General features: G+C 45.3%; 1 protein-coding gene across 3 annotated transcripts in view; it reads left to right on the plus strand.

Moving 5' to 3' along the window:
* Positions 1–27866, plus strand: part of SPTBN1 (spectrin beta, non-erythrocytic 1) — a 198619-nt gene that overhangs the window by 145668 nt on the left and 25085 nt on the right. For all 3 annotated transcript variants that reach the window (XM_019421876.2, XM_019421932.2, XM_019422003.2), the window contains 18 exons: positions 575–762; positions 1756–1873; positions 3248–3406; positions 4073–4375; positions 6150–6303; positions 6967–7837; positions 7937–8074; positions 8882–9638; positions 10483–10685; positions 15643–15733; positions 20926–21072; positions 21917–22180; positions 23556–23780; positions 24253–24342; positions 24510–24791; positions 25440–25570; positions 26822–27026; positions 27409–27783. In XM_019421876.2, coding sequence (XP_019277421.1) covers positions 575–762; positions 1756–1873; positions 3248–3406; positions 4073–4375; positions 6150–6303; positions 6967–7837; positions 7937–8074; positions 8882–9638; positions 10483–10685; positions 15643–15733; positions 20926–21072; positions 21917–22180; positions 23556–23780; positions 24253–24342; positions 24510–24791; positions 25440–25570; positions 26822–27026; positions 27409–27783 — 4701 coding nt within the window. The remainder of the gene's footprint in view (positions 1–574; positions 763–1755; positions 1874–3247; positions 3407–4072; positions 4376–6149; positions 6304–6966; positions 7838–7936; positions 8075–8881; positions 9639–10482; positions 10686–15642; positions 15734–20925; positions 21073–21916; positions 22181–23555; positions 23781–24252; positions 24343–24509; positions 24792–25439; positions 25571–26821; positions 27027–27408; positions 27784–27866) is intronic.

The raw sequence follows: 27866 nt of genomic DNA on the forward strand, positions 1-27866 counted from the left end.
AGGAGTAGCTACAATGTTTAGGGAGGGATTTCAGGGGCATCTCAGACCCAGAGACAGCCCTCTCCTACACCCTATCAGAAGATTGGGTATTGGAAATCTGAGTCGGTTGATGTCATGGGTAGGAAATCCTATTTATTCAGTTGAAAAGGCCTCACTGTTATGCTTCTTAATTCTCATTTGGCTGATGTTCACCACCATATATTTCAGAACACCTCAGAAAATTCAAGGACATTCATGGGACAGGACCAAGCAAAATAGAGCCCTTTTCGTTTTTTCTAGGAATTTTGGAGCTTAGGCAACAGGAGTCATTCAGAATCTGAAACCCTTTGCCTGGGGGTTGGGAGGTTACAGAACCAATTACACTTGAGTTAAGCTGTCATTGCTCACAAATAATGGCTGCAGTCTGAGTGCCTATTAACAAATAGTTCCTCTAGTTTGAAATGCTTGGGCCAGAGTAGCAGAGAACTGTTTCAAAGCCAGTCCATTAAGTGTGCATGTGCTCATGTAGGGTTATAATCATGTTTTTCTTACTTGGCAACACGATCTTTCCCGTTTTTCTAACTCTTGTTTACAGGTGCTTGACAATGCTATTGAAACAGAAAAAATGATTGAAAAGTATGAGTCACTTGCCTCTGATCTTCTGGAGTGGATTGAACAAACCATCATTATATTGAACAATCGCAAATTTGCCAATTCTCTGGTTGGGGTTCAACAACAGCTTCAGGCTTTTAACACTTACCGCACTGTGGAGAAACCACCCAAGTAAGATGCAGATTGGAATGTGTTATAATTAGTGTGGAAAGAGAGATGATTGCAGCATGGACCCCTGCTTTCTGACTTGTGTGATCTCCTCACTTAATGAATGCCTGTCACCAGTGGCCTATCTTACTCCTTTTCATCTGACCCTGAGTGGCTGAACTTTATTACAAACCATGCCTTCTGTGAGCCCTTCCAGTGGATTGTGTCCCTGGTCTGATACATGTGATACATGAGAATCCTAAGAAATAGTACAGGTTCCTTATACCAAACCCTCATGCTTGATGTGGATTTTAGAGAAGCAGCTGAGTGGATGGATATTGTTTATTATATGACTCCCAGTAGACCTGGGGCTGTAACCCATTGTCAGGCTTACTGAGAAGTGTGTAGCAAAATGTGTAAATACTCACATTGTGTTGAGTAAAGACAAATAATATATAGTTTTATATCTATCTGTTCAGATCAGTTTTCACTTCCCCTAAATTTGATTTTTCACTTCTTTTTGAAAATTCTAATTGTCAGATAAGGATTATGGACCTTATCCCTTCTTATAGTTGGAAAGTCATTCCTTTTTCTGTAAACGTGCTCTGTTGAGAATTCCTTGCTGCGGTCTCTGAAACCCATTGAAAGTTATAGTAGGTAGTCATTTGAAGTAATTCTTGCTGAATGTTTTCAGCTGTGCCCATCATCCAGGATGTATATAATCTAAACCTTGAATGAAGTAATTAATAAAGGACTGGTATTGTATGCCCCCAAATATAAATCTCAGTAACAACAGTCAACCAACCCCACCAAAATTCCACAGTTAGGTGCATTTTTTGAGGTCTGTAATACCCAAAAACTAATGTACTGCGTTTTTTCTAACCTGAGTTGCACATAAATCTGACCAGAGATAAATGGCTTTTAAGATTGTGTGGCTGTGGGAAATGTTTTTTTCTCCAAAAGCAAATTAATTTTTCCCCTTGAAGGAACAGCATATTTATTTTTTTCTGTGCTTAGGTTTACTGAGAAGGGGAACTTGGAAGTGCTGCTTTTTACTATTCAGAGCAAGATGAGGGCCAACAATCAGAAGGTCTACATGCCCCGGGAGGGCAAGCTCATCTCTGACATTAACAAGGTAAAGCCAATCCATCTGGTCCTGTTAGGGCCTTGACCTGCTTTATTGCTTCAGGTTCTAGGTCTTGATTGCTAACAGGGCAGTCTGAAAGGGTCTGTCCCAGCCTGCTGAGTTGAAGAGTGACAGTGGTGGCTGGGGTTTTGCAGGGGGTCAAGCAAATACTTGAGGTGGGCTAGTCCGTTGGAGTTTGGGGAGGGAATGTTAGATATTACCAAACTGGTCTTGGTTCATTCTCTTTACCTTGTTACTCTCATTTGTTCAAGGCCATCGACTCCATCTTTATTTATTTATATATATTTTTAATGTTTGTTTATTTTTTGAGAGAGTGGGGGAGGGGCAGAGAGAGGGGGCAACCCAGAATCTGAAGCAGGCTCCAGGCTCTACACTGTTAGCACAGAGCCTGACACAGGGCTCAGACTCATGAACTGCGAGATCATGACCTGAGGCCAAAGTTGGACATGACTGAGCCACCTAGGCACCCCAACTACAGCATCTTTAAATTGCAGAAGGGAGAATTTGAAACCTTATTTCATATATCTGGAATCTCTGGAGGTTTGAGCTTAGGATTTGGGCTGTTTCTATCAGAGAAGCTGTCCAAAAGTTTCCATTATTGGCCTGTTTTGTCTGTAATGATAGAATTTCGTGGTGGGTATTATTTCCAAGTAGAAATTTGAAAAATGTAGAACTGTGGTCAGTGGTACACATTTAGATTATTTTATTTTACATTTTTTTTAATGTAAGGCATATTTCATAGAAATGAATTTAATGTGGACATTTGGTGAGGATTTTGAAAAAAATGCTAGATGTGTGAATTAAAAACAAAGTGGCACACAAAGAAGGGGGAGGGCATGGGAGGTGCCTGGCTGGTTCAGTCGGTGGAGTGTGCCACTCTTGATCTTGGGGTTGAGTTTGAGCCCCACGTTGGGCATAAAGATTAGTTAAATAAATAAAATGTTGAACCAAAAAAAACAAAGCAAAAAAATAACAAATGGCCCAGTGTGGGGTGAATAAGAGATTCATAATATGATTTCTTTCTGAGAAAAAGGATTTGTCTTTTTTATGTGATCAGAGCTGTTGAAGATACTTTGATTCCTCTCAAAGTAAGAGATTTATAATTTAGTTATATTTCTCCATATCTGCCCTGTTTTGTTTTCCAAATATAGCAGACCTTTAAATAAAGATTGGAGAGAGTGTTCCCATGCGGCTCAACTGAGAGAAAACGATTTCTTTTCTCCGGGCTTAAGGGTCAGGGAGGCTGGAAACAGGATGTCCCTTTTTAAGTTCTCAGGTCTTATTGAGAAGTACTAGCCATTGACTGTAGCCAAGGAAAGTTCCTTGAACATTGCAGGAAGCTGTTCTTTTTTGCCCCTGTAGGCCTGGGAAAGACTGGAAAAAGCGGAACACGAGCGAGAACTGGCTCTGCGGAACGAGCTCATCAGACAGGAGAAACTGGAACAGCTCGCCCGCAGATTCGATCGCAAGGCAGCTATGAGGGAGACCTGGCTGAGCGAAAACCAGCGTCTGGTGTCTCAGGTTCTGCTCTAGACCTTCTTCGGGGAACCACTCCTGGGGTCATCTAGAAATGTAGACCATAGCCAAGGACTGCAGGACAGCCACTTATCAACACCCACTATTCTGAAGTAACTCGAGTCCTCTTGCTCACTTCCTATGAAGAGGATGTTTATCATTTCTAATATACTTTGTCTTCTGTTTATCTAACTTTTCATAGATTTGAAAACAGCTCAAGCAGTTTGTTTAGAGCCAGTGAGTGAGTGTGAACTGCTCACATTTATATAATTTTTAGAAATTTCTCTTACCTTCTGTCTCTGACCATCTGACGTTCAAGGCAGTTAAGACTAGTCATGAAATAAATAAAAGTGGCTTTCTTTTTCTCCTTAGCGTAACGCAAACTGTCACCTGCTCCAGTCACATAAGTATAAAGTGCTAGATATGAGCTTGGACTCCAGTGTAAAATGAGAAGTTGCTGATTGGCTTTGGAGAGGGCATCCTAGCTTGACTAAGGTGTTGTAAGTGTCCTAAGGAAGGCAGAGACAGACCAGCATCTGGCAGGGCTCAACTCAGTGTGGGCTTACAACCACCAGAGGTGGTGTTCAGGATTCATCCTCCGTCTCTGTTTCTTTGTTCCAGCTGGATGGCTTTTTTATTTTGTGGGGTTTTTTTCCTCCCATTTCTCTATAGGACAACTTTGGTTTTGACCTTCCTGCTGTTGAGGCCGCCACAAAAAAGCACGAGGCCATTGAGACAGACATCGCCGCATACGAGGAACGTGTGCAGGCGGTGGTAGCAGTGGCCAGGGAGCTTGAGGCGGAGAACTACCACGACATCAAGCGCATCACAGCAAGGAAAGACAATGTCATCCGGCTCTGGGAGTACCTGCTGGAACTGCTCAGGGCCCGGAGGCAGCGTCTTGAGATGAACCTGGGGCTGCAAAAGATATTCCAGGAAATGCTCTACATTATGGACTGGATGGACGAAATGAAGGTAGAACTTGAGTGAAAGGAGGCCAGAGCTGATGAAATGGGGCCTCCCTTTTCTGGAACCCACCCCTGACCCACCCACTGACCCCACGCTGTACAGTGTGCCACTGGTCTAACTGCCCTCTCTGTGAAGCCGCAGAGGGGTCACATTACCCGTGGGAAGATTGCTGGTTTAAGAGTTAAATGGCGTGTGGAGTGTAAAGACGAGTTCTGTAGCTAGAGGTCAGCTGCAGTGATTTAGACTTCATTTAGATCTGTTCCACAGTAGAGAAACTATCAAATGTTGTTGATTCTTGAGAGTTGAACTAGCTTTCCATCTCATTGATCTGTGTGTGAGTGGCTCTAGTTTGGGGAGGAGCCTGGGAAGATAATGTGGGCACATGGGAGAGTGGTAGGCAGTGTGTTTGGGAACCAGTTGAGATTGTCGGTGCTGGAGCTGTGTAGTCTTCTTGAGCCTCCTTTCTTTGTTCTTAAGTGGAGATCACACTGACCACCTACCTCAATCCGTTGTAGCAAGGACTAAGTGTGGTAATATGTGTACACATCATAGGACAGAGCGGATTCAGAGTGGCTGCCAGTGCCAGTTTGTGCTTCCCCTTCCTCACTGGACAGCCCTGAGCATAGAGTTCCAAGCTTGCCTCCCGCCTGGGAGGAGACCTGCCTGCCATTGTGCCAAATCCCCACGCCCGTTTGTGTTCTCTGCTGCAAGTGGTAGAAGGCTCGTCCATGTCACGCAGTCCCCCAGGCTGGAAGGCACTTGGCTTCATAGCTTGAACAGAACAGGGCAGTTTGTAGACAGTCCTGTGAAACTCCCTTTATCCCAGCACACTGTGTTCCCAAGCTTGACCTTGTGCAGGGGATTTCCTTCCTGGGATATAAGCCTTCGTCTTTTGCCTCACCTCTTGAACTGTCCCTGGCGGCGAGGCAGTCAACTCATAACATCAGTTTGCCCTCTTATTGTCCAGGATTTATTATGTTCTCAAGTGTGGTCTGCATTGACTTTTTAACGTAGAAATGTTCATAAAATCTAACAGGGATATGCTTTTCATTTTATAAATTGTGTTGTACATTATAGTTCAGATTTGGGGCCAGAGATTTCCCTCAGAAGTAGGAGTGAAGTGGAAGTTCCATCTGGAGGGGAGGTCTCATGAGGCCCCCAAATTGAGCTGATGGAAGAAAAGAAGAAAATGGTAATGGATTCAAACTTAAACCAAAGAAATTGCTCAGGCCCTTCTAAGCATGAAGCTGCCTGACCATGTGTTTGTTTGGTTAAAGGTGTGGTTTGTAAGCTTTCAACTAGATTCTTCTCCCATTGATGATAGAAGTATCTCAGAGGCATAACAGTAAGCTTTTAACTGAGGCAAACAGCCATTTGAGAGGTCCACAACTTCTGGGAGATTTCTTTAAACTTTGAAGTGAAATAACTCTGTGACCTTTATCTCTTATCTTTTTGGATAGAGTCTTCGAGCCCCAGGTTACCTGCCATACCGCTTTCCACCGCTCCTTTTTTTTCTATTCTGTTCTTAGTGTAGTTGTGACCTGCTTATTCCAGGGTAAATCACCTTTAGTTTATCATGTCTGTCCTGATGAAAACTTCTGGGTTAGTTTGATTTTGCTCCGAATTGCTTGTCCTTCTCCCCTTGAGATGCAGGGAGGGAGGGTGGCTGGAGAGAGGGGGTAGGTAGCATGGTTGCTGGCTCTCAGCATGTCCAAGATTATAAGACACTGAAGTCAAGGTTGTGTGCATAGATGTCCTCTCTGTTTTCTCTGGCGCGCAGGTGCTATTACTGTCTCAAGACTATGGCAAGCACTTGCTTGGTGTGGAAGACCTGTTACAGAAGCACGCCCTGGTTGAAGCGGACATTGGCATCCAGGCAGAGCGAGTGAGAGGCGTCAATGCCTCTGCCCAGAAGTTCGCAACAGACGGGGAAGGTGAGGATGGACTGTTGCAGACATTACTTCCTCATCACCAGAGATCCATATTTATAGAAGTAGATAAGTGGTGTGTGCCAGCAGGGTTCTTGGAGCTTCTGTGCTATTGTAGGTTCCCAGTGGGTTTGTCTGCTACCACGTCATGGGTACACAAGATGCAGTGGGGTAGCCTAATGGACACTTTATTTAACTCTGTCTGGCTTTTCTGAAATGGACAGGTGTTTTCCTTAAATACCCAAGTGCTCCTTGGTTTTTAATGGTGATATTTGGCAATCAGACTTGACCTAGACCACACTTGATGCATACCAACACCCTGGTGTGGCTGTTTAAGCATCTCATGGCTTTTTCACATCTGGTTGTACATATCCTTGTTGAGAGGATGTTTGGAAGGATTTGGTTGTGTTCCTTATATTTGCAAAACAATTAAATGTAGTTGCCCTTTTTCTTATAATTTATGTGCCTTTTTTGGTTCATAAGTAATGACTTTGCACTTGGGCCAAAAAATGACACTTCTCATTGCCCCTGCCTCATAATCTGGCTCTGCAGTGAGAATGGAACTGGTAATCTCATGGTGAGAAAATGGGTATAGCTCACTGCCTGCGAACGAACAGGGACCTCTGCTAAACTGTCATACTCCCACATTCCTTCCTTGACATTAAACAGGTTACAAGCCCTGTGACCCTCAGGTGATCCGAGACCGCGTGGCCCACATGGAGTTCTGTTACCAAGAACTCTGCCAGCTGGCAGCCGAACGCCGGGCTCGACTGGAAGAGTCCCGTCGCCTCTGGAAGTTCTTCTGGGAGATGGCAGAAGAGGAGGGCTGGATACGAGAGAAGGAGAAGATCCTGTCCTCCGACGATTATGGGAAGGACCTGACCAGCGTCATGCGCTTGCTCAGCAAGCACCGGGCATTCGAGGATGAGATGAGCGGCCGCAGTGGCCATTTCGAGCAGGCCATCAAAGAAGGTGAAGACATGATCGCGGAGGAGCACTTTGGGTCAGAGAAGATCCGAGAGCGGATCCTTTACATCCGGGAGCAGTGGGCCAACCTGGAGCAGCTCTCGGCCATCCGGAAGAAGCGCCTGGAGGAGGCCTCGCTGCTACACCAATTCCAGGCAGACGCCGACGACATTGACGCGTGGATGCTGGACATCCTCAAGATTGTCTCCAGCAATGACGTGGGCCACGACGAGTACTCCACACAGTCTCTGGTCAAGAAACACAAGGACGTGGCAGAGGAGATCGCCAACTATAGGCCCACCATCGACACGCTGCACGAGCAGGCCAGCGCCCTCCCCCAGGAGCATGCCGAGTCTCCAGATGTGAGGGGCCGGCTGTCAGGCATCGAGGAACGGTACAAGGAGGTGGCAGAGCTGACGCGGCTGAGGAAGCAGGCACTGCAGGACACCCTGGCCTTGTACAAGATGTTCAGTGAGGCTGATGCCTGTGAGCTCTGGATCGACGAGAAGGAGCAGTGGCTCAACAACATGCAGATCCCAGAAAAACTGGAGGACCTGGAAGTCATCCAGCACAGGTGAGTGCGAGAGCTGCCAGCAGTGCTGAGGCCACCACCCGCCCCCCATCACCACTTGTGACCAAGAGGGTGACCTACCCTGTTCAATTGCTTTTCCAGATTTGAGAGCCTTGAGCCTGAAATGAACAACCAGGCTTCCCGGGTCGCAGTGGTGAACCAGATTGCACGTCAGCTCATGCACAGTGGCCACCCAAGTGAGAAGGAGATCAAAGCCCAGCAGGACAAACTCAACACAAGGTGAGCGTGTAGCCAGCAGTGTGTGGGGCCAGGGAGGGCAAGGTCACTTGCTGAGACTTGCTGTCAGGAATTTCCTACAAAGGTTCACTGATACTGTGGCACTGAGGTCACACCATTGGCATGTGCCTTACAACATCCCCTAGTTTTGCAAGAAGTATCTTTTGGGGTGGTGTCATACAAGGCAGCCTAGCCCCTAGCATCAGAAGTCAGGATGTTAAGGTGAGGCCTGTGCCCAGAGTTGAGCGCCACAGCGTCAAGGTGGCACCTCTACTGTCCCTTTTAATCTTAATCTTTCTGGGACAGGGTTTTAGCATGTTTTAGACCTAATTGGTCAGTGAAAGCCCTGATTATCAAGTTAGACCTGTGTCCCCGTGTCATCTTTCTGTTGCATAAACACATTTGAGTAGGTTGTGGTGGCCTTGACTCTGAAGGTTGCTGTCAGGTTTTGGGTTTGGAAAATGTTCATTAGGTGCAGTTCAGAGGTGAGTAAAATGCACATGGCAGAAATGCAGTTACAGAAAAGTAACTGACTCTTTGGGGGACAGATGTGCTGCTGTCACAGCTCCATTGGAGCTCTTTGAACAAGTGCCTCTCATGACTGGTTTTTTCAGATTATATTGTGTCCCTGAGCTATTTTGATAATATTTGGTATCCATATACAGAGTGAGATGATTTTCCAAAAAGCATGTATGTATTCCTAGAAGAGATTGAGAGAGGAAATGACCACTGCAGTTAATGTGACTGTCCAGCCGTGGGCTGTCAGCCTGTCTCTTACATGATTCTCTCTCCATGGCCTTGCACTCACAGGTGGAGTCAGTTCCGAGAGCTGGTCGACAGGAAGAAGGACGCTCTTCTCTCTGCCCTGAGCATACAGAACTACCACCTTGAGTGCAATGAAACCAAATCCTGGATTCGAGAAAAGACAAAGGTCATCGAGTCCACCCAGGACCTGGGCAACGACCTGGCCGGCGTCATGGCCCTGCAGCGCAAGCTGACCGGCATGGAGCGGGACCTGGTGGCCATCGAGGCAAAGCTGAGCGACCTGCAGAAAGAGGCGGAGAAGCTCGAGTCTGAGCACCCCGACCAGGCTCAGGCCATCCTGTCTCGGCTGGCCGAGATCAGCGACGTGTGGGAAGAGATGAAGACAACCCTGAAAAACCGCGAGGCCTCCCTGGGAGAGGCCAGCAAGCTGCAGCAGTTCCTGCGGGACCTGGACGACTTCCAGTCCTGGCTCTCCCGGACCCAGACGGCCATCGCCTCTGAAGACATGCCCAACACCCTGACTGAGGCGGAGAAGCTCCTCACGCAGCATGAGAACATCAAAAACGAGATCGACAACTACGAGGAGGACTACCAGAAGATGAGGGACATGGGCGAGATGGTCACCCAGGGACAGACCGACGCCCAGTACATGTTTCTGCGGCAGCGGCTACAGGCCCTGGACACCGGGTGGAACGAGCTGCACAAAATGTGGGAGAACAGGCAGAATCTCCTGTCCCAATCACATGCCTACCAGCAGTTCCTTAGGGACACGAAGCAGGCCGAGGCCTTCCTTAACAACCAGGTACCTCTCCTCACTGCCTTTGCTTCCTTCCTTGTAGAGCAGGCTGCTGCTTCAAAGCATCCCTGTGTGGAGGCAGAAGGGTATCTGAGAGGCTCTTTTCCCCGACTTCTAAGGTGTTGAAAGCCATCACAGTGTAGGGGATGGGAGCTGCAGGTCCCTGCAGGAGCACCTCATCTGCAGAGTCCTCTTCTGTTTCAGCTGCTTCTGAGGGTCTGTTACATTCATAGTATGTCCTCATGGTATCACGTCAGTTGGCGATATTCTGTGAGAGAGCAATCCAGTTTGACGGTTTGAAAGGTGCGGTGAGGGATTTTTTTGTTTGATTGGTTTTTTTGTTTGCTTGAGTTTTTTGTTTTTTTTTGTTTTTTTCATGGAGGAGTAAGTGGTTCTGTCTCCCTTGCTCTAAGAGGGACTTTGAGTCAGAAACTCAGGAAAGAAAACAACTGAAGATGGTGGCCAACATCAGGGTTGTTAATCTCTCTTTTTAAGAGAGCGTTTGAAGAGTATGTCACTATTGCCTTCATGAGCATATGAGAGGACCCTGGTGGCTGATGCACAAAGCTTTGGTTACTGTCCTCACTCACTTTAGAGAAAAATTTAGCACATGGAACCACTTAAGGAAATTTAGTTCCTTATGGTATCCCACTAGGTATTTTCCCCTCCCAACTTCTGTTTTTTTCTGATTCAGTAGATAATTTTATTTAAGAATAATGAAGCAAGTGTAATGAAGTATGTTACACAAAAACCCAGGATATGGGAAACAGTGCTCTCATTATTCTGAAAATGAGTTGTATTTCATAATATTTCATCCTGCTGTGATTTTGGTTTTCTCTCTTTGAAAAAGGAATATGTTTTGGCTCATACTGAAATGCCTACCACCTTGGAAGGAGCTGAAGCAGCTATTAAAAAACAAGAGGACTTCATGACCACCATGGATGCCAATGAGGAGAAGATCAATGCTGTCGTGGAGACAGGCCGGAGGCTGGTGAGCGATGGAAACATCAACTCAGATCGCATCCAGGAGAAGGTGGACTCCATTGATGACAGGTACAGTGTTCCGAGGTTCCTGAGGGAGTCTGGCACCCTGGGACTCTCTAGCCTCTGAATCACTGGCCAGACATCCTTGGGACTGTGGGTATAAATTTCCCAGTGAGTGAAATATGGGCAGCTGGCAAAATTTAATCTATCAGAAAATCTCCCTACCTCACAGAAAATCAGTGAGCAGTTGCATGGCTACCTGGCACTGTGGTTCTTATGGTCAAGCATGTGCAGGTGTCCACAAAAGAAAAGAAGCTGTGAGAAGCCAAACTAATACTAAATCAAAGGGTTGTAAGAGCCCTCATGATGCCAAGTAGCAGTTGGATATGAGCCATGCCCTTGGAGAGTTGATGTATAGCCTGTCACCTGGTGGGACTCTGAGAGCCACATTTCCCCAGCTAAGCCCATGTTCACCTTCATCCACACAGGACTCCTCTGAAGCCTTTCGGAGGGAGTAGCAAGGGAGGGCGAGGTTTCCTTGTCCTACGTACCTGGCACAGCCACAAAGGAATGTTATCAGGCCCTTCTCAGAAAATTGGCTTGGATAATGCCTTGATAGGATTTTTTTTTTCTGATGAGAGAAAAGCCCCTTTCCTCTTCTGCCAAGACATCTCCAAGATTGGATGCTCTTCTTTAATTTTTATTTGTTTACTCATTTATTTGGAGTTCTGTAAGATTTTTCTCCCTGACTGAGGGCCAATGCGCTCTGTTTGTAACTTAATTCTTACCCTGCCTTGGTGGTTACTAAAGTGCGAAGTCAGGGCAGATCAAGATCTGGATGTACCAGCACAGGCCGGTTCTGGTCTGGCCCATCTGCTGCCTAGCCTCTGTTCCAGTCAATCTTCCGTGGTCCCGGTTTGGGTTGGATTTTTAAGGGCTCATCGTGAAACCGATGTCATCAAGAAGCAAGTTCTTCCTCAAGGCTTCTTTTCTGACTTTCAAGTTCAGTGAAAAGGAAGAACTTCTTGCTGAGAGCGTTTCCTTGCTTACCATGTCCAAGAGCATCTCCTGAGACCCTGGGCCAGATTAACGTTTTATCATATAGGTTGAAAGGGGAAATTACTCCCTCCCCATGACGATTCAGCTTTTGGCTTTAGCACTTCCAGTCTGTCTCTTTCACTGATTCAGAGCCTGAACCATATATTCTGAGGGTGCTACTATTGAATAAGGTATGACATATATTAATTATAATTTTGTGTCTGTTGCTTTTTAAGTAGCTACAAAAAAAGGGGGGAAAATCCCTCCACCAAACCCTTGAGTGAGTGTGAAAAATAAAAATTAGGCCAGGTATTCTTAACTTAGAGAAAAAGAATTTCCTTTCTTCCTAATGTTAAGTCTCCAGTTATTTTGTAAATATAATACCTCATGTTCATCTGTATCAGATGCACACAGCTGGTTTCCTGAAGGCGGGCTTGGCCGTTAGGGACACGTGCTTCGAGGCAGACGTGCAGCCGCCTTGTAGTTTCCTGCATGTATTTATACGTCCCCTGGTGCTGCAGCTGTGAGGGGTTGTTGGAAGCAGGTGACGTCGTCAATGGAGAATCCTGTGTATGACAGAACTTTTCAGCAGCACTCGGTTGTGGTTTAACCTTCCTTTTGCCCTTGATTTGGAACCTGAGCTCCAGGGGTTCCAAAGCCTTCTTAGGATTTCTGTCTTGAGGATGAATGGAGGGATGTGAGTGGCTCAGTTGGTTAAGCATCTGACTCTTGAGCTCAGTTCAGGGTCATGAGTTCAAGTCCTCTGTTGGGCTCCACATGGAGCAAGGAGCCTACTTAAAAAAAAAAAAAGCACAAGAAATGGGAAATGCTGTCCATAAACATAAGAAAGATGGATGCGGGAAGGGTCTTTCCATTGATCTGCCCTCAGGAGGTCTACGCTGTCCTCAGCTGATGTTAAATGAATTCTGGTTTCACTTTAATATCCCCAGAGGCCTCAAGATCAGAAACTGACCTCAGAGGATACTTGTCTGTTACCAAAATACACAAATATGGGAATTCCAGATGCTATGGGGGTGCAAGCTAAGTATAAATATCTAAATCTTCAGATCTCATCCCCTGTCCACAAACTTTCTGATGCTGTTGTGAAGCTATTTTCATAAAATGCGAAAGTCATTATAATGTGCTTATGTTCCGGAAATCTTGTCGATTACCACTGAGTTTGTTGAAATGAAAAAGTACCAGAACAAAGACACTGGCTCCTAACATGGGGTACAAGTGACCTTTAAAGTGCTCATGCCTGGGTGGAAAGTAGCCTGCTGTCCAAGCCCGCCTCAGGGGTGTGACTGGGTGAGCTTCCTGGCTCCAAGGAAGTTCCAGACACATTGCAGTACTGGGTGAGCAAGGAAATGGGATCTAGCTTCATAAAGCCAGACCCTATCTCAGTGGGAAAAGAAGCTTACATATTACCCATCTGTTGTACTCAGGCACCTGTGGTTCTTTACTTTTTATAAGAACCAGAGTTAGACCCAGCATCCGCCTCAGAGGATGAAGGAGCTTCTGAGTCCTATTATAGGGATAGGAGGTGAGAGATGGAAACAAAGCAAGAGATTTAACCTTGCCCCAAACAAAAAGTACCCTTAGGACTATGGGAAACTATGGCCAAGTTTTAGATGGTCCTTTCCTATAGTTAAATTGATGATCCAGCCTTGAAAGGCCTTCTCTGAACGCCTTTGGTTACCACTGGTGAACAATGAAGCCACACTGACTTCTCTCGAAGGTTCTCTGAGTCAGCAACCATGTCCACTGCCCGTGTAACTTTTTTACAATGAGAAGCATATCCCTCCGAAGCCATCATCCTGTCCTCTCGTAGATTTGTGTCATTTGGACACGGGGCCCTAAGTCACCATTTGGCTTTTCTCTTCTCCCTGGTCCCACTAGAAGAGAAAGACTGGCCGGACAGAAGTCTGCTGTATGTGTGTGACTTGAATATGTAAGATACATTCAGGATTCTGTCTGGTTGTTTCTGTCCTGGTGAGTCTTCTCAGTGTTTGAAGTTATTTTTATTTCCACTATTGCCTTGAGCTTCAAGGATGCATGTCCTGCTATAGCTGCCAGTTTCTGGTTCCTCCTTGCTTTCTGAGCACTTGGGTGTGACACTGGGGAAAGGACTAGGATCCTTATTCAAGGCCTCTGAGTAAAGGCTGGACCTCCTGGGTTTTGTGCCTGACTCCAACTCAAATTAACCTTCCTCCTGAAGGATTGGCTTTATATTCTTAAAACTCCCTACAAATAGTGCCTGAAATTTGAGGTTTGGGAACTTAAAAAACTTTTTTTGGACATTCCTTCCCTACCCATTTTTAAACACCTAATTCCTTTAGCCCAAATACACTAACAGTCTTTAAATGATTTTTTTTTTTTTTTTAATTTTTGGTATCCGAGAAAGGATATCACTGCAGTTAAGAGGATTTGGCCTTTATTTTTTTGTTATGAAAGCAACAGAATGTTAAAAATGTTGGGAGAGAAGCTACAGCCATGAATCTCACCTCTAGCACCTGCCATTTCAGTTTCTGCTTTCTAATTGTGCCACTGAACATGCATACACTTTCCATTTAGCATTACTTAAAAAGTATTTTTCTATTTTTGCACTTTACCTAAGTGATTAAACATACTAAGACCCCTGTTTCTGAAGCTATAAAACCCCTTTCAACTAAAAATAAAAAATTAGAAAGTCATTTTATGTAACTAGCATATACCTGGCAGCATTACTTCGGCTCATATCATTCCAGTTGTTCTGTAGTCACCAGCGCCTGTAGGAGCTGAGAGCCCTTCCTTCCGTTCCCCAGGCACGTGGTAGCGGCAGTGTTGCCACGGTTCCTTGTTCCACCAGCACTCACTGAGAGCTTGTGTGACCCACGGCGTGGCTGTATGATCTTTCTTGCTCCCAAAGAGGGTTCTTGAAAGTCAGCAGCTAGTGCTCCCTGAGCTGCTCTTTCTGGGCATCATAGAGAATCAGGTCGTGGTCTTCCTCCTCCTTCCATGGGGGCCGAACGAGAGAGACCTTGCCCAGGCAAATGCAGCAGGAGATGACTTTGAGAATCAGAATGGAAACCCAGCGTCCTCATCTCCCCCAGTTAATGTCCTTCACTGGCTGGCTGGCTGGGCTTAGGTTCCTCGGGAATATCAGAATGACACTGCTTGATTCTTGGTGTGCTGTGGCTCTCCCCTGTTGCCGCAGAACTGTGTCAAGGCCATCCTTCTCCTGGCACTCCCAGTACTCACATGGCTGTTCTTCACCGTCTCTGGTGAGCCTAAGCCACCGGGCACATGAGGGAAGTCTGCTGCTAAGTTCTGGAGCCTCATCGGTGTGTGCGAAGGGTGGGCATTCAGGGTGGGGAGTGAGCACACCATTTCCCTTGCTGTTCACCAAGTTCAGCAGCTCCTACCAATTTTGCTTAAGATTTTGTGCTTTAGCTACATTAAACCTTGGTTACCCTTACCTGTTAATAAAGTGGGATTTAGTAGATAAATAATCTTACAGGTATCAAAATTTTCATTCTTGGTTAATTGTCATTTGGAGGGAGTTTTTCTCAAGATGACAGAATATTTATTTAGGAGACATTAATTTAAAGCTGGTTGTATGGTTGTCTATAATTTCTTAGTCCAGTGTCTTAAAGGTAAGTTTCAAATTTTCCTTCAGTGCCCCAGATGGAGATTTGTACACAGTACATGCCCAGATTTTTCCCCCAGCACCAGATTAGGAAGCACTGGATTTATATGGCTCATTTGACAGCCTCTTCTGCCTGTTTTGTGGCTTGGACAGTATTTTGGTCTCTCATACCATGGCTTACTCATTTGGAGGATGCTGAATTCTCTCGTTTATCTTGCCTTTTTGACATAATTAAAACAGTACAGGCATACTGCTGTCGTCATATATAGAAACCCAGGAAAGACACTGAGTTGTAAAATCAGTATTTCAAGATTCTCTGTCTCCTTTTTTAAAAGTTATTTTTGTTATTATTATAAACAGACATAGGAAGAATCGCGAGGCAGCCAGCGAGCTTCTGATGCGTTTGAAGGACAACCGGGATCTTCAGAAATTCCTGCAAGATTGTCAGGAGGTATGCCTCCCTTCCTTGCTTCTGAGGAGATCCAGAGCACTTAACAGAAGAGCCTTTGAATTATAAAATTAATCAAGGCCCAGAAATTCATTGTTTCCTGCTGGGGCAGTGTGGCAGTTCTCATCAGTTCTCCAGCCTGCAAGCTACCACTTAGAATAACTAGATTCTTCTAATCTAGAATAGTCCAGAAGTCGGCTGTCCATGACAGTGGACCCTAGCCACACATGGGGCTATTTCTTTTGTACATATCAAGGTGTAGCTCTTCTGTCTTCTATCACATCTCTTAGCCAACTGTGATTAGCAGCTGCCACGTTGGACAGTGCAGATCTAGAACATTTCAGTTGTCGAAGGCAGTGACACCCTAGGATATTCTGTATTGTAAATGCATTTACTGCCGTGTTTTAACTATTTAAAGTAATACATGCTTACTGGTATGGAAGGAAAGAACTAAGGAGTACTGGAACTGGCTATCTAGGTAAAAAGCAAATATTTAAAAAATACAGACTGAGTTTCTTACTCACTGAAGACTTTGAAATAACCATCTTTCAAGCTCCTTGAATACATGTCTAACATGCCAAGAGCAGCACTCCTGATTTCAAACTTCTGAGTTTTAACATGTGGTATTAATCTGATGATTCTCATACTATTTCATGCTCCCCTGATATGTGCACAAACAAACTTGGAAAGCTAAAGTTAGCCAGAAAAATGCAGTCTCTCTGCAAGCTAGTTGGAGAAAAGCATCTGGCTGCCTTCACATGTGTGAGTTCAGGAGCACATTGCATTTTTTCTCTCTGCCGGAGAATAACAGTGAGACTCTATTCTCTCTGGTTTATTATGTTAAATCCACTCGGAGGCAGAAATGGGATGAAGAATATCCAAGTGAAGCTGCAGGGGCCTTGGGGGAAGGGTATCGGAGGGTGTGGGGACGAGATCGGGTCGTGTGCAAAGAATGTGACTGAAATCATCACAACACCTTGCATGCAAATGCGTGGCTGTGTGTTAGAAGTAATACAGCCCTAACAGCAGTCGCTTAGATCGCGTGTGACAGAAGCGATCCTTCATATCCATTCAGCTGCTGTCTTACTCTGAATCTTGCAATATGCTCCAGCAGCTAAACCTTCAGAAGGAAAGCCCCTAAACTATGTAGCTTAGGGTCTGTCAGTTTTCTGTGCCACTCTGATGAATCTAGGTCTCTGGGGGATTTGCCTGGAGCCAGACAAGCAGAAAACAGGAATGCCTCTTCAAGTGGCACCCAAGCATTAATAACCCATTTGGATAGGATGCTTATTTAAAGAGGTATTTGTGTCCCCGGACAGGACGTAGAGGAGAGTAATGGGATCTGAAGTTAGCTGTATTGGGCCACATGTTGTGCCATAGTGAATACCAAGTGACTCTTACTCATTGGAGGGGTCAGGAGATGTCCGTAGCCTGGGCTGTGCCTTCCACACATTGGAGGTCCCTGTATTATCCCTTGATGTTTCCCTTGTAGTACCATCGATGACTCATTTTAACCTCAGCCCATATAGGGGGAAGCGGGGAGCCAGTAGGATTCCATACTCTTGCTTAAAAGGCAAGTTTAATGAGATGAAAGTTATGAACCTCAGCATGGTGAAACCTAGGCTAAATTTGGGAAAAAGAATGCTGGAAAATGAGCAGGAGGTGAGGAGACGAGAGGAACCCTTGAAAGAAATCCATTTGGAGTTTCCCTATTTTCCATTTACACATGTGTGGATTCATAAGTAGAAACATGGGAAAAGTAAGTGGGTAAAATAATAGTCCTTCCCAGTAGAATCACAGGAAATGGTCTTACTAGGTCATTAGAGCTTTGTTAGCACTTGTTCTAAATTAGCACCCTTGGTTACAAGTAGTTCACTCCTTAACATGCACCAGTGACTGCTGGGCATGCCTCGAGGGCTCAGTCCTACTGGGATTTCCCCTATGTGCAGAAAGGTTTTGGCTGGGTTCTTACATCCTGGGAATGATGTGCAGGTCTCTTTGTGACTGCTCTGCTGAGTCTTCCTGTTTTAGCCTTTCTTTCTAGCCTCATTAAGTTACTACATCTCAGGGCGCTTGGGTGGCTTGGTAGGTTAGGTGTCCAACTCTTGATTTTGGCTCAGGTCATGATGGTTCATGATATTGAGCCTCTCATTGGGCTGTGTGCTGACAGCAGGGAGCCTGCTTGGGATTTTCTGTCTCCCTCTCTTTGCCTCTTCCCCACTCACATGCACGCTCTCATCCACACTCACTTTCTCTCACTCTCTCTCTCTGTCTCTCTCTCAAAATAAATAAACGTTTAAAAAAAAGTACATCTAGGGGTGTCTGGGTGGCTCAGTTGGTTGATCATCTGACTCAATTTCGATTCAGGTCATGATCCCAGGTTTGTGGGATTGAGCCCTACATTGGGCTCTGAGCTAAGCATAGAGCTTGCTTAAGATTCTGTCTCACTGTACCCCCCTCTCCTCCCCTTTGCGCTCTCTTTCTCTCTAAAAATAAATAATAAAAAGTTAGTATAACCATAGATGCTGGGGGTGGGTGCAATCCCTCCCACATCAGCATGTACAGTTTCTGTGTAGTGACAGAATTTAGGGCAGGTTTGGGGGCTCCAAAACCCTGGTGTAGAAGTGCAAGCAAAGCATTGGTATGTAGTTTTCTTTGGCCGTGAGCTCTGTATCATTCAGCATCATTAAAATACGTACGTTTTAAGCCAGGATCTCTGAGAATGGAGTTTGTGTATGGACTAGCTTTGCATTTGAAAATCTACCTTCTATGCTTCTAGAAACTTAGCACCCAGAGGTCAGAATTAATACATTACTGGCTACTGGTATCGTCCAAAGTCTAGGGAATCCAAGTTGTCCCTGTCGTAGTCCCTTCCTTGTAGTGCCTTGGCTGGAGCAGGCAGGAGTGGTGAGATCTGCCTTGGTTGCCACTCCCATTAACCACTGCCTAGATGGGGAAATTTATTGCAGGGGCTCCCCTATCCCCAGTTGTAGATAGGGATATAAAGAACATCATAATTTTTGTAGCATTATTTTGATGTGTATTCCTGGAAAATGATTTAGAAGTTACTGCTTTTCTGTTTTATTCTCTCATACCATAACTCCTGTTTTCAGAAACTGATGTGTTTTTTTAAGAGGGCAGTAAAGCTAGACTCATGTGGCACCAGGGATAGCAAGTTCCGTTGCTTTGCTTTGAAAAGCTTGATTCAGTGATCAAAGCATTTTTCCTATCCTTTTCCAATCTGCACAGTGTTCTTTTCTGCAGAGAATGAGTATATTCTTAAATGACCTTTGTAAATGCCCACAAATAATAACTGCAGTTCTGATTCCAGAGTGCTGATGAAGGGTTGATGAACTAGCAAGTTCCATAGATCCATTTCATTGTGCTGTATCGCATGATGCTTTATCTGTAGGATGATGTTCAGCAAAGAGCAGATTTGTTTATAAGCCTCTGATTTTTATGTAGCTCTTTTTTTTTTTTTTAAATCTCTCTGGGTAGGTGGTTATGAATAGCGAAAATATGTGAATGTCCTTTGCACTTTGGATAAATGCCTTCTATTGTGTATAATCTGTGTGTATGTGGAACACGGGGAAAGTTTTACCATTTGGTTTCCTTTTAACCTCTTTCCCCCTTGGACCGAATGAATGACCATAGTATTTCAGGTTTTGCCTACTCAGGTAACTGGAAAATAGATAATTCTTTTAAAGTAGGAAGTTTACTGTCTCTGTTGTGTAACCAATCTGTGGTCCTAGCTTACAAAGGGCTTTTTGAGATTTACTGGTTTTTCACCTCAATAAAGAATAACAACTAAGATCTCACTACCTTTTGCTTTCTACCTCCACTCCCTTCTGTACAGTGGGTGAATATGCTGAGAAAGTAGAGATGGTGACTGGGAGTTCACCCACCTTCAGATCCAAGGGTGCTCCTGTGACCTGTGTCAGCCTCCTTGACATTGTTTTTAAAGAACAGACTTGCTATTATTTAAACACATTTGCAGGGAAGCCTTTCCCAGCAGTAGCCCTGAGTGTGAGTGAATGGTCTTAGAAATGTTGATCCTGTAAGTGTTCTTTTGGTTTTCTATGCCTTGGAGATTGGCACAGAAATCTCTAAACCTTGAAGATTGGACCATGAGGGTGCAAATTTGTTTTGGCAGCGACTAGTGTAAGAAGTGGGCTTCTTATGGTCACACAGGAGAAGGGACATGGTCTCTGAAGACCTTTGCTTCTGATTCTGGCCTGATCCTACATTCCTTTGTGTATATTTCTCTTGGGCAAACAAAAAGCTCTTCCCGGGTTAGTGCTGTGTATGGGGTAGGAATTAGGACCTGGCATGGCCAACTACAGGCAGGCAGTAAGGAGCCGAGCAAATTGGGATGAAAGCCAGCAAGAGAAGTGTGTCCAGGGCCTCGCGTTGGGCTGCCTCCCACCCCAAGCCTCGTGAGAGAACTCCCTTCTTAGATCTGTCAGCAGCTGGCAGGCTTTGTGATGCTTTGCAGAGTTCAGATCCAAGTAGACATGTTGGGTCTCAAAATCAAATCCTGTGGAGTGTTCTCGGTCTGAATGGAAGGCTCTTTAGAGAAATAGAGGCTATAGAAAAAAAGGTGAAGGTGACTCAAACTTGAAGGAAACTTTAAGAGGGCATCATTGTTGCCTTGCTCCTACAGTGAGCAAGTTATTTATGCTTTTTGGCATTCCCATAGATACGCTGTGAAGGGAGGGGAGGGATCAAAGAGTGGGGTTTTGTGTTTGGTCTTTTTAATATGTAATAGAAAGAACTAAAAGGATAAAAAGGTTACCGAATAAAGTAAAAGACAGTTAATCACGATTAACATGGTATAGCTGGCACAAGTATTTGGAAGAAAAAGAAGTGACTTGGACTGGTTAGGGCAGAATTTTAAACACAAGCCTTTAGGGGAAAGGCTGGTTGTGCGTGCCAAACCCTTCGAAGGCTGGCTCAGAGAGCTTTTTGTACCTATGGATTTAACATTAGATACTTTGGAGCAAGGCTCAGGTACATCTCCCGTACAATGGAGATAACCTGTCATGACGGGTCAGAGTTGTAAATATTTGGTTGTCAGTTGACATGGAAACATGCAGTATGTGTAGTACAACATAACACAACTCTTTCCAGGCAGAAAAAAGGCTGATGTCTGTGATTACAATCTCTGACATTTTTCTGATTTTTGTTTTTCCTAGTTATCTCTTTGGATCAATGAAAAGATGCTTACTGCCCAGGACATGTCTTACGATGAAGCCAGAAATCTGCATAGTAAATGGTTAAAACATCAAGCATTTATGGCAGAACTTGCATCCAACAAAGAATGGCTTGACAAAATTGAGAAGGTGAGTTAAAATGTTGGATGAGACTCCCATTTGGGTGGTGTGGCCATGGCAAGAAAATGAACCAGGTGGGAAATGAGCTCTTCTCTTCAGCACATTCTCCTGCATTTTTAAGTCCCATCTGATCCCATACAGAAGTTACCCTGCCAGAAGCAGGGCCTCTCCCACTAAACCAAATGCCAGCTTTAACCTGCTAGAAGGGAGAACAGCAGAAACCCAACCAGTTGTGGTTCAAAATGCTTGATTTGTCTTTTAGTGAGTACTAGTTGTTCGATTTCTCACCTGCTGCAGATGATGGGCTGTGAACCTCCTGGGCAGAGTCCCACCTTCTTGATCACAGCATGTGTCCTGGACTGTGACAGAGACTGATGATTTACACAGAATTTAGAAATATTACGTATTTTCAGTTTCCTCGATTTTTCTTGTGTGACCAGGCACTATGGTAACTTAGTACGTATCATCTTGGCACAGGGAGATTCTCTGCAGCATAACTGAACATGAAGGTGAAGTTCCCCACCCTTCCTTCTTTTCCTCAGACTTTTTATATTGTTTCAGATTCTTAATGGTTAAAGTGATGTGTTACCATCTTCGGGAGCCAAGTGCAGTGGAAGTCATAAGTCATTAGCATTTTCCCGTTGCCCCTGTTGAAAGTATTTCATCATGCAACAGTCACTTCTTGCTGCACTCTTTGGAAAGCCGTGTAGTGTACATAGACTAGGCCCTTGTCCATTTTATTAAGCCATAACCTTATGTGAATGAATAGGTGAATCACAGATTAAATATCGTAGGGTTGTTTCTCACATTGCCCTTTGTTCTCTAGCAAACTGTATTTATTGATGTTTTCCAGGAAGGAATGCAGCTCATTTCAGAAAAGCCTGAGACGGAAGCTGTGGTGAAGGAAAAACTCACTGGTTTACATAACATGTGGGAAGTCCTCGAGTCCACCACCCAGACCAAGGCCCAGCGGCTCTTTGATGCAAACAAGGCTGAACTTTTCACCCAGAGCTGTGCAGATCTGGACAAATGGCTGCACGGCCTGGAGAGTCAGATTCAGTCTGATGACTATGGCAAAGACCTTACCAGCGTCAACATCCTGCTTAAAAAGCAACAGGCAAGTGGGCGAGGCAGCCACATACTCAGGCCTCTTTCTGTTTCATTGCCATCGTCCTTATAGCCCTAACTCACCACTGTGTTCTCAACCACCTGCCTTCTCTGTGAGGGGTTTTAACCCAGCGTAGTGTTTGTCTTGACAGCATCATGGGGCATTTCCAGAATCAGCTGGAAAGATACATATTAGTAGAAATACTGGGTGTCTGTGCATGGCAGTGCTTTTCTTTTTATTGTCATCATCTTAGTTGACGGATCACCATTTAAGTATCACCATTTAATAGTTGAGTAAATATGCATTTCATTCAGTTCTGAGGTTTACACAGGGAAATCCTTTTCACATACTTTGCTGTATAACATCTAGTGGGTATGTATCAGTTATCTGAGTTGGTCAGGGTACTTTTTGGGTCATAAATTTTATTTATGTACTTGTTTTTTGGACGTCATGGTAGAGCATTCTAAAGGCGAATGAATTTACTTCACACTGGCAAGAAACAGCTTCAGTGAGGTTGAGGAAAAGCAGGTTGGTGGCAGAAGCTTCCAGTGGCTTCCCTGGCTAGCTTTGGCTTGTGCAGCCGAGTCCCCAGCCCAACGGTTCTGCTTTGAACCAGTCAATGTGGAAGTATCTTTGCCGAGTGCTGAAGCCTGTTTCTTCAGAGTGATCCCCACCCTTCCCTTTGCTAACTGATGCAGTTATTTGGCTACACTATTATGCATTAAGGAGTTTTGCTACAGGTAGTTTTTACTCATGGCTGTTTACTTCCTTACCTAAGAAAGGAGCCCATTTGTTCCCAGAGGGGACCCCCCTGTTTCTCAACCGTTAGCGTATGGTATTCCCAGTGTGTCGTTCCCTGACTGAGACTCCTCTGCTTTCACTTTGGCTCATTCTCCTCATGTAGATAAGCAGTTAGTATGTTTTCACCTGCTGATCCAGTATTTAAGAAAAAGAATAATCAGCCTCCTGATTGAAGAAATTGAGAGATGATGATGACATTAGCTATTCCTTTTGCCTAAAAGAACTGGAACCTTAAGTTCCATTACCTTTTCCTGATGGTTAAATGGGTTTCCAGCATCGTTATGGCATCTGAACAAGCAGATGAAGACTGTCCTTTCCCCATAATTAATTCTTGTTTCTCTTGTCATTTGCCTTCTGAATTCCTGGATAAACTCGAGTGTTGTTCCTGAGTTTAAAAATCCTGGGAAGGGATTAATGATTGTTTCATAGATGTTAAGAATCCTTTCTTGGGCTCTCCATTATATAAATTAATAGTCAGTCTTCCATTTTGGCCAGTCCTCAAAACAAACATTTTATAGGACTGTGGACTGTGTGTGTTTTCCCTTGTCTACGGTGTGACAGTTGGTCTGTTTTCTGTTCTCAGATGCTGGAGAACCAGATGGAGGTGCGGAAGAAGGAGATCGAGGAGCTCCAGAGCCAGGCCCAGGCCCTGAGTCAGGAGGGGAAGAGCACTGACGAGGTGGACAGCAAGCGCCTCACTGTGCAGACCAAGTTCATGGAACTGCTGGAGCCCTTGAATGAAAGAAAGCATAATCTGCTGGCCTCTAAAGAGATCCATCAGTTCAACAGGGATGTGGAGGATGAGATTGTAAGTAGACCATCACTATGCAAGGGGCTTTTCCATAAACTTCCTTACCTGTCCTGCCTTAATTAGGACATTCTTGCTTCTTTGTTAGACTCACTTTGGGCTGCATTGGTGAGTTGGGCTGTGAAAGCCCATGCTTTTATATATTCATACAAAATGCAACTCTACTGTTCTCTTTGACATTCTAAAGATGTTCTAGGCTTTTACTGCCCCTAGAATAGTAGTTTTAAAAATAAATTAAGGGTGAGGACTCGAGGGGATCCAGCAACGAGGATGAAGTAAGCTTTGAAAGACTAGCCCTCACCTTGTACTGGGCAAGAAGGGCAGGCTCCTCGGGCAGCCCTTCCCAGTGGGATCGAATACGCCTTCTCTCTCAAGCTGGCCTCCCTGCTAATCTTCTATTGCACTTTTGTTTGCATCAAGTATTTGTTCTTTTTGAGTGGTCCTGACCACCTAAATTTGTAATTTTTTCCAGTTGTGGGTTGGAGAGAGGATGCCTTTGGCAACTTCCACAGATCATGGCCACAACCTCCAGACTGTGCAGCTGTTAATAAAGAAAAATCAGGTAAGCATTTCTGCTTGGGCTAGCTCAGTCTGATAAATAATTGCTCCAAATTACAGAGCAGAGAATGTGTGAGAGCTTTGAAGGTTCACTATTTCCCCTTGGCCCTCATGAAACAGCCTGCCATTGCGTCTCAGCAAGCCTTTTTTGTGTGTTCCCCGTTCCCACAGACCCTCCAGAAAGAAATCCAGGGGCACCAGCCTCGCATTGATGACATCTTTGAGAGGAGCCAAAACATTGTCACCGACAGCAGCAGCCTCAACGCCGAAGCCATTCGACGGAGGCTCGCTGACCTCAAGGAGCTATGGGGTCTCCTCATTGAGGAGACCGAGAAACGCCACAGGCGGCTTGAGGAGGCTCACAGGGCCCAGCAGTACTACTTCGATGCTGCTGAGGCTGAGGCGTGGATGAGCGAGCAAGAGCTGTACATGATGTCTGAGGAGAAGGCCAAGGTGAGCGACGTTTCCAGCTTTGCCCTAAGAGCCTCCAACTCAGACCCCGAGCTTGTTTTCTGCCGGTGGCTGTGTCTTTGTGAAACATTTCATTGTTGCCTTCAAGTGTCACAGGTGGGAGGGCACCACATGCATTAAGGTGGCTGGAATCTGGCTATTTCCCCTTGACACAGAATCTTCTTGTGTGAGTCCTGACATGTCCTTAAGACTGAGTTTCTCTTCTCGTTTTTTCCTTCTTCTTTTTTTTTTTTTAATAGATATTTGCTAGAGTCCTTTTTCCTCTCTTTAATTAATAGAATTACCTAAACTTTACAAGATGCTTTTGAGACAATTTGAAAGTTTTTAGAGTTCCAAGATGCAGTCATCTACACAGGTGTTAGACTGTGAGGAGTCTCAGCCAGCCAGGATACACTTGGTTTCCTGGGCTTTACCCTGTACCTCAGAGGGGTCTCACTCATTCTGTATGATCCTCGTGTTCGTCTTTCACAGAGGCCTCCCACGTGCATACAGTCCAGTTCATATTGATGCTCCTTATGGTTTTGTTCTTTCTGATGATTCTTCCTTCCACCCATGATGCCGTCAGCTGGTCTTGCCTTAAGGTGGTGTCAGTCAGAGGGGGCGACTGTGGTTGTGACCCCATCTTTGCAGGATGAGCAGAGCGCCGTCTCCATGTTGAAGAAGCACCAGATTCTGGAACAAGCCGTGGAGGACTATGCAGAGACTGTGCATCAGCTCTCTAAGACCAGCCGGGCCCTGGTGGCTGACAGCCATCCGGAAAGGTGAGTACTGTTTTATCAAGAGACTGGCCTATTGGTTCCTCCCAGGGAGGGTCTCTTATTCTGTCCCAATGCCAAAGGAAATGGATGACAGCATTGAGTAACTGGTGATGTAGGTCTTTGGGAAGCATTTTTAAAATAGACCCAACAGGTCTGTGCTGAATGGGAAGGGTGAACTATTACATTAGGAAATTGTTCTTGCGGTTTAAATATCTCTTGTGAGCCTAGGCCCTCTTGAAAAATTATTGGTGCCATGAGGCAAAACTACAAATTGATTTGCATAGATACAAGTTATCAAAACCTACCCTTGGGTTGAAAGTCATCCAGTTTAGGAAAATGATGATGAGTTTGAGCAGGAGCAGTGAACAAGAATGCACAGATCTGTAAAATAATTGAGCTCCCACAAAGAGCAGGATGATACCGCTTCCTCACTCTTGCATGTCAAGTCCTTCAAGCACGTTGGGAATTACAGAAGATATGTGTGTGGTACTTGCCAATTTTATACCATGTTCACAGGTTGACTTCAGTGGCAGTTATCTTAGGCTTGCTATGTAACTGCCTTCGTAACTCAGGAAGAGAATCGGCTTTGTGTGGTAACTAAGGGAGGTTGAAGATGCAGTCAGTGGTGGCTGTGTTGGTGTAGGGGGTCCTTCATGTATTCATGATAGAAGTCCCAGGAAAGTGGCCTTCCTAGTCTCTAGGGACCGGCATCAAGAAGTCCTTGTCTCTTTGATTTCCTGTTACAAGACAGTCATTGGGGGGGGGGGGGGGGGCGGGGGAGGGGGATGCAGTACTCCCAGGACCCACTTGACAGGAGTGGCAGGGGAGAGAATACACCCCAGAGAAGGTGGAGGTGTGTGCCAGACAGGGTTATCTTTTGTCCCTTAAGTAGCATGGTTCTTGAGAGGGGAAGATAGCTCCTGGATTTTTCATTAACTTGTACACGTCAAAGGAAATCCTGACTTAACAGAGCCAGCAGTGCAGAGTTAGGGTTTCTCCTCCTTGCCACCTCCCCCCATCATCACAGGATGGCCATCAGCCTTAATTACTGGGTTTTTTTTTATGTGTTGGCTCTTCATTACTCGTCAAATTTCAGAGTTTTATTTTTTAGGCCAAATAGGTGAATCGGAAGTTTCCTTTGAGAAATTTTATGTAAGATGTTTTCTTGGCATTTTCCCTTCACTTGTTTTCTCCCTGAAGAAAATTTGACATTTAAAGTCCTTTACCTGTTGCCCCTCCCACCCCCGTTTCCAGTGAGCGCATCAGCATGCGGCAGTCCAAAGTGGACAAGCTGTACGCGGGTCTGAAAGACCTGGCCGAAGAGCGGAGGGGCAAGCTGGACGAGAGGCACAGGCTCTTCCAGCTCAACCGGGAGGTGGACGACCTGGAGCAGTGGATCGCTGAGAGGGAGGTGGTCGCAGGGTCGCATGAGTTGGGGCAGGACTACGAGCATGTCACGGCAAGTACCCTGGGCAGAGCAGGGGTGGCCATGCAGGGTGCACTGGGCAGGGGTGCTTGCTTGACTCCTTATCTGTGAGCACATTGGACACCCTGGACTCAGATCAGAGGTCACGGGGTTTAGTTCCAGCTCGGCTTTTTATTGCCAGGCAAACTCTGACTTAGCTTGTCTGACCTCTCCATGCCTTTCTCCAGTAGTGAAAGGAGATGGAGCCAGGGCCTTGCTCTGCAACAGAGGGCAAGAAGGAAGCCTGATTTGAGTTTTAGAGCTAAGACCTGTGACATCACGCGTATCGTTTCTTTCCAAAGGACATTTATGTGATCAAGAAATAAAATGTTCATAGTAGTCTTACCGATTTTCTTCGTGCTTATTCCTGTTTCAGATGTTACAAGAACGATTCCGGGAATTTGCCAGAGACACAGGGAACATTGGACAGGAGCGTGTGGACACAGTCAATCACATGGCAGATGAGCTCATCAACTCTGGTCATTCGGATGCCGCCACCATCGCCGAGTGGAAAGATGGGCTCAACGAAGCCTGGGCTGACCTCCTGGAGCTCATCGACACGAGAACACAGATTCTCGCCGCCTCTTATGAACTGCACAAGTTTTACCATGATGCCAAGGAGATCTTTGGGCGCATACAGGACAAACACAAGAAACTCCCCGAGGAGCTTGGGAGAGATCAGAACACAGTGGAGACCTTACAGAGAATGCACACCACGTTTGAGCATGACATCCAGGCTCTGGGCACTCAGGTGGGTTAGGGAGATGCCCATGGGTGGTGGGGAGCATCTTTGTGCATCACTGAGGATCTCTCTCCATTCCTTGGCTCCTCAAA

This window comes from Panthera pardus, unplaced genomic scaffold, assembly GCF_024362965.1.
Source record: "Panthera pardus isolate Hobbes unplaced genomic scaffold, ASM2436296v1 HiC_scaffold_25, whole genome shotgun sequence".
Lineage (NCBI taxonomy): Eukaryota > Metazoa > Chordata > Mammalia > Carnivora > Felidae > Panthera > Panthera pardus.